The 7,012-nt window shown below is 37.3% G+C and overlaps 1 protein-coding gene across 1 annotated transcript in view; it reads left to right on the top strand.

The window, feature by feature from the left end:
• wdr25 (WD repeat domain 25) overlaps positions 1 to 7,012 on the top strand; it is a 41,713-nt gene that overhangs the window by 24,052 nt on the left and 10,649 nt on the right. Inside the window, exon 4 of the mRNA XM_015379990.1 lies at positions 5,987 to 6,117. Within this exon, the coding sequence (XP_015235476.1) occupies positions 5,987 to 6,117 (131 nt within the window). The remainder of the gene's footprint in view (positions 1 to 5,986; positions 6,118 to 7,012) is intronic.

The raw sequence follows: 7,012 nt of genomic DNA, 5'->3' as shown, positions 1-7,012 counted from the left end.
AACAACCCAAACACACAGGATTTCAGAATTAGACATCCCCAGTTATTAATTTCATACACTCACAAGATCTCAAAACCCCTTTCAAAAAACGTCACACCCATGAGTAGAGGTAATGCAGCCTGATGATATTTACACCGCATATGTTCCCCCTATGTTAAGAAGAGGGGAACGTTATCTGACGGGGTTTAGAGGCCCATCAGATTGCGTTCCCTCCTGATGTCATTTACGTTGAGTTGCAATAAATGCAAAACTCTCTGCAGGTTCTTGTCTTTGTCATCAACTCTATTCAGCTGGCTTTTGAAACACACGGCGGGAAGGTGGGGGCCAGGTGGTGAGGGTTAGGGGTGCGAGAAACGCAAAAGTAACGCAATAGTTACTTTTACTAGTAACAAGTTACTTTTATTGTGGAGTAACTCAGTAACTCAGTTACTTTTTGGGAGAAGTAACTAGTAATTATAACTAATTATTTTTTTGAAAGTAACATGCCCAACACTGCACATTGCTAATGCTGATGTACTTCTGCTTCAGCTTAATAGTTGATGAAATTAAATGGATCCTGAGTTATTCACAATGCAGTTGACTAAATTCGCTCAACGTTTTCTTTGCTGAATTGTTTTAATTCAACAAACAGCATCTCAGAGGAGGACTTGCTGGTTTGATTTGGAAAATTTGTCAACAGCCTTGAATATTTGAGCTTAATTTTGTAAATGGTCTGATGATCTCCTTTTGAAGTGTCTTTCTGAATACAGATATTCAGGTTCTGTTAGTTGCAAGATGTCCAGCCCCTGACTTAAAAACAAGCCCCACTGTTATTTATATGGCGGACGTGATGTGACACAAACTTTCTTCAAGGGTTTTGTTTTTTCAGTTCAGGGTCCCTGAAAGATTTAAAGGATCATCAAGATGGTTTTGGCAAATATGAGGTTGTTCATTTTGGTCAGCAGTAGTTTTAACCAGGTATTATTCTTCGTATTTAGTCTTTGATGCTGACCCATCCTAAGGGAATACAGACCTGCTGTGCCATCAGCCTTCAAACTGGGGGAATGATGCAGGCAGGCGGTTTCAAACTGAGGGATTGATGGAGGATCTCGGCACACAGAGTTGTTGTTTATGCCTGAGGTCAGTTTTGGGCTCAAAGGCTCTTGGTCTGATGTTTATTTTTTGGATTTGTTCTCGCCTCTTTTTCCCAGGACAATGGATTATTAGTATGACCAAACACAAACAGAGGAAAGTTTGCTGAGTTAGCAGGCTCCATACTGCATCGAAAGACAAAACAAACTGAAGTCTGGCATGAACTTAAAATAATAACCAGGAAAACAGATCATGCTGACAAATAAAGTCAAATATGTTTCATTTTTCAAGAATATTCAGTATGAGAGGCTGCCCTTGTATTAACAAGAATTAGACACATTTATAATAGTTCAAATAAAAGCTTCAGATTTGTAATAATGCATTATGTATAGTAATAATGTCATTTAAAAACTATAGATTCTCCATCATTCTTGAGGTGATTGCATGAATGGTTAATCAAGAATCTTTTTTCCAGATGCAGAAATGTGTACGGTTACTGTTATGGAGATCAGCTGGATGAAAAACAAAAAACAAATTTATATGTGCTGGTGAAGATTCCCAGTCATCCAGGTCACAGTCATTCCAAAAAAAGGTTAAAAAACTTTTTTCAAAGTTTGAAGACGTTTCGATTCCCATCCAGGAAGCTTTTTCGATTCAAAATTTCAGGAATGCTGTAGCAATGCGTTTGAGGTACAGTAGCCCATCAAAACCTTGTTTTTGTTTTGAAAACATTTCATTTTTCAGCTTTCAAAACCCTACAATTCAGCAATTGAGTTGATCCCTTCCCGTTAACATGGCAACCCCAACCTCTGTACAGGAGAGCAGAAGACCTTGCCTATTCAGCCAGGCCAACAATCCCCTTCAACGAACTCCCTTTCAGACACTTAGATGGGTATGGGGCATTGCAGGCTTACAAAAGACCCCCATTCCAAAGCGGTGGACCCATTCGTCCATTTCAGTTTGCATGTTTTCAAAACAAAAACAAAATTTTGATGGGCTACTGTATAAAACCTCAAACTTAACGCTATTTCTGACATTTTAAAAAGCTTCCTGGATGGGAAGCGAAACATCTTCAAACTTGGAAACAAAGTCCAGTGGATTTTTTTTTTTTTTTTTTTTTACTTTTTTTGGAACAAATTTATATATCATAAATAATTTTTTCCCTCCTTCTTTATCTATCCAATTGTGTCTCTACTACAGTGTGACATTAGATACAGTTGAGAGGACTTTCTATGTGTTTGGCAGCTGAGCTTGTTGTTGACCAGATGTGTAAATGTTTAAGGGGTATGAATACTTTCACTTTTTACATATTCCACCCGTGTGATTTCATATAAACAATATAAACTCTGTTCTTTGAAGTCCTGAGATTTTTGTTAGATCAAATTAAAGATATAACAGAATCATGTCAGACAGGTAGGGGAGACGTTTTGGTCCATTATCTGAAGATAGAAAGAGAACCTTACAAAAAATCCCAGGCATGAGACCGTTAAACAGAACAGCCAGTAGGGTCATCGTAACTGGAGGATCTGTAGGCATCCACACCTCAGGTGGAAGGAATTTGAAAGATTTCCACATTTGGAGGGTGGTTAGATTCAGCCTGGTTCTGCTGGAGGTTTCTTTCTGTTAAAAGGGAGTTTTTACTCTCCACTGTTGTCACAAGCATGCTTAGTGTAAGGGATTGCTGATGAGTCAATGAGTCAATGCAATCAACTGGTTTTCCTTAGATAGAAAGCTTTGAATCAATTTGACTGTATGATCTGGTGAACTGTAAAGTGCATGAGATGACATGTGTTGTGAAGTGGCACTATAGAAATAAACTGAATTGAATTGAATTCAAAGACATATTTTTTTGCTGCTTTTTTTTTTTTTTCCAAATCTCATTTAGTTCTGTAAAGCAAAAAATATAAAATGTTCATATTTTTTTCACTCTGCTCAAAAATTATGCTCTTCTTGTTTTAACAAACTAAACACATTAAATCTTAATAGAATAAGAAAATAATAAAGGAAATTTGGGCCAATCCAAAGATTTTTAGAAAAGTTTACTAATGCTACTTTTTCATAATCTTGGTCTTCGCTGGAATCTGGCGAGGGTTTCATCTATGTGCCTCTCTACCCTGAGGGGCACCATTGCTGCTCTCCAAGTCACACCATATGTCCTCGTATCTACAGTCATCAACTGCATGTCAGCTCTATGTTAAACTATGATAAAGAAGAGGATGCATTACCCCCTGTGTTAGCTTATCTATCATTCTGAGACAGCTAATTAATATTGCTTAATTAAAACATGAGGATGCTCCATTTATTACAAGGTAAACAGTGAGTTCTCAATGTCTTTCCAAACATGAGTTTCAAATCTTCGTTAGAGATCTTGGCTGTGGGGAAGCCAATTAAGCATGAAGTGTGGAGCTGATGAGAGAGCCTGTTAAAAAGTTGGGTTCGGATCTGCTGGGTCACATTTTGGACCAAACTAGTTTACCATGAAGTGAGAGTCTATGACTCACTCATCTGCTTTAGAAACACTTGCCGGGCAAAATGCATAATAAAGTGTTTTCGTTGAGGGCTAACAGCTTCAGAGGATTTTGGGTGGGTCTTTGTTGTTTGTTCGATGAATTAATGAGGAGCCACTGAGCCCTGAGCAACCTTTTGAGTTGGTGGCTTGTAGTCTGGCCTCATGTTTTCTCAAAAAACAAATTTCTGGTCCCACCCTGTCAGAACTAATTATATTTAAGCTCCTCTGTGCTCTTGTTTTAATTTTATGTGTGACAGTTTTAAATCAACATAGATCAAACAGCCTCTAGCCATAACAGGGTTTTTTTTCTCTATATATTTTTTTCTCCCCCATCATAAGTTTCATCATTATCTTAGAAACTGATAACTACAGCATGCTTTTCTATCTGTATAAAACTTGTTATGGTGTGTTTTGTGTGATTTGTTTTGTTTTGAATAGTAGGAGCTGAGAAACTAAATCTATTTATCTATAATAATAAATCTATTTAAACATTCGCATCAGTGCTTTGGCAGCTGTAGATTAACTGTATCTTTGATCCTCAAGTGATTTTTAATCCTTTATTTGATTATCGTAAAAGATCTGTTGTATTATTTCAAAAAGGTATAATGAGTCCTTTACAGATTTAACTGTTAAACAAAAAAAAAAAAAAACAAGGCTAACAGCTGAAGACTGAAACCAATTTTTTTTAAAATGGAGTTTACATCTAGAAAGACAATGTGCTCTACACACACCCTTACATGCAAAGCAAAGTGGCCTTTGATTTATTATAGGAGTTATATAAGTTCATGAAGCACTTAATCCGATGCACCTGTTAAATTTATTGCTAACAGAAATGGAAAATAAGCCAATCACATGGTAGCTTCAAACTTGCTGCGTTTCAAAGAGAGCATCGAAAAAAGGAAGAAAGGAGAAACGTGACTTTGAACGTGGCAGGGGTGTTGGTGTCACACAGACTGGCCTGAATGTTGCAGAAAGTAATGATTTACTTGGATTTTACACACAGCCTCAGCTGTGTGTTGCAGGCAGTACTCTGAAATGGTCCACTAGCAGCTGTAGTTTAAATAATCCTTTTTTACAGCTAACGTACATGGAATAGCTGAACGCACAAGAAATTACAATTTGCATAGAACTACCGGTACAAAATATAGTATCGGCACTAAGTCCTTTTCCAGTGTTGCCCCCCTACAGCACCTTTTGAAAAAAAGCATTGCATTAAATTGCCCTTCCCTTGGCTACAGTGCTGGAAAACACATATTACAACAAAATATTTGGAGAAGTGGGTAATATTTTTATTGTTCTAATCCTGCTTCTTTCTTTTTTTCAACTTCTTTGCTTGTGTGGCTGCGTTAGCATGATACCCACTGATGTGACCTAAGTATTACAATGCATATTACATTTCCTCCGGCTTTGGACGACCCAACTGTACTCTTGAGTTTTTTTTTTTGTAGATACCTTATTACAATTTGAATGTAGTGTGAGATTTTTTGCAGCAAAGAGTTTTACACCCTTGATCCCATTTCTAACTAATGAACATACTTTGAAGATGCGAGGTTCAGAAAAATATGGAAATTTGCTGATGTTTAGACCCTCATAAGACACATTTTCAATATTGCAGTGCACATTCGAAGATAGATAAATGATACAGAACAAGCTTTAAGTAAAAGATTGTAGATACCAAGACTAATTGCGTTCCTAAAAATCAACAACTTCTGAAAAATATCCATCATATCCTTGCAAGAAAGATTTAAGTTAAAGTTTTAAACCTCATTATTATACAACACTGAAGAATTTTCATTAATTCTACACAACTCTACCACTTCAGAACATTTCCTGACCATGACAATAATATCTCAGCCTTGATAATCCTTTTATTCATTAAAACTATTATTTCAGCCCTTCATTTATATTGTTTAGAAGATGCATTGGCAGATTCATTCTTGCATTAAGCAGCCATGGCTTGAGATAATTGTGAGGTGCATGCACTCTCACTTTGTCCATTTCTTGTCCATTGTTTATATGTTTTCATTGGTTTGTCAATAATATATATATATATATATGATTATATATATATATATATATATATTTTGTTTAAATTGAGGCTTGTGTAACATTTTTTATCATGATGTCCTTATCATCATTTAAACGAAGGAGGAAGTAATAACTATTGCTCCAAGAATTGTAAAAAAAAAAAAAAGAAAAAATCTGCAGTACATATTGGGGATTTTTAAATGTCAGAATAATCAGCATTTGCCTAAAAATAACTGTATTGGTCTATCTCTATGCCTAGTTTATACTATTCATAGTGGTACAATTAAATGATTACCAATTCTTAAAAGCAGCGTATTTTTTTTTTATTTTTTCAGTAGTTTTTTTTTTAACGGGTATGATTGTTTTGTATTGTTGTAGGGCAGCCAACTGTGAAAGTGGACAACCAATTCAAGGTGATGTGTGTGGCCGTGCACCCCAGCAGCCCGGATGTTTTTCTGTGCGGAGGCTACAGCTCGGTGGTCAAAGCCTGGGACTCTCGCTGCTGCAAGGTAAAATCTTGTACCTCCTGTTATATGCGCTTTAGATTAACATGCACAAGTATTCTCAACTCTCAACTAGTTTACATTTTTCCAAAGTACATGGTTAATATTACCATAAAATGTTTTAAGCTGTTTTAAGCTGATGTGTTATTAGATTTGTCTGACCCAACCAGAGCTAATTCTTTCTCACGTTTAGAGTCATCGTGTTTCCTTGCCATCTTCAAACAGTTGTTTCTTCCTGCCAGTTTGCCATGAAAAGTAAAGGGCATGACAGACATCAAAATATTGTCCCACCTGAGCTGCGGATTTCTGCAGCTCCCCCAGAATTACCATGGTTCTCTTAGCTGTTTGTCTGATCTAGTCTTTTCTTACCTGTTTTGTCATTGTGTAAATTTTTATCACACTGCCCCACAATCTAGTTGTGAGCCCAATGAATTACAAACAACCTTGCTAAAATACCTATGGTGGAAGCAGTCTTGCACAATTTAAGGGCAGATTAGACTTCTGCAACTGCACATATCAAACGTCGCTTGGGTCTGGTTGCGAACCAGTTTTGCCGGTATGCTTCTGCACCGTCGGTCTGGAATTTCTAGAGACGCACAGCAGTTTTCTTTCAAAGCACAAGGGGGAGCCTATTCGAGAACTCGCGAGAACTTCGGCGGATGGTCACAAGGACTTTGGCGGCGCTGGCGGGAGGGTTTATCTTGCAAAACAACAATGGCGCGTCTGCAAGATATCACGGTCATGGAGATGGATCTAGGGTTGCTAGACATCGAAGACGAATAGGTTCTGGCAGATCTCCCTCCAGGAGTTGGCAGAGACCTTGGCATCTTGAGTAATTTGTCTGAGGCATTGTACAAGTGGTTGTACTTTAGAACCTCCTCAATGAACGGTTCGTCGTAGT

This window comes from Cyprinodon variegatus, unplaced genomic scaffold, assembly GCF_000732505.1.
Source record: "Cyprinodon variegatus isolate N-32 unplaced genomic scaffold, C_variegatus-1.0 Scaffold205, whole genome shotgun sequence".
Lineage (NCBI taxonomy): Eukaryota > Metazoa > Chordata > Actinopteri > Cyprinodontiformes > Cyprinodontidae > Cyprinodon > Cyprinodon variegatus.
This window is presented reverse-complemented; position numbering and strand designations above follow the sequence as displayed.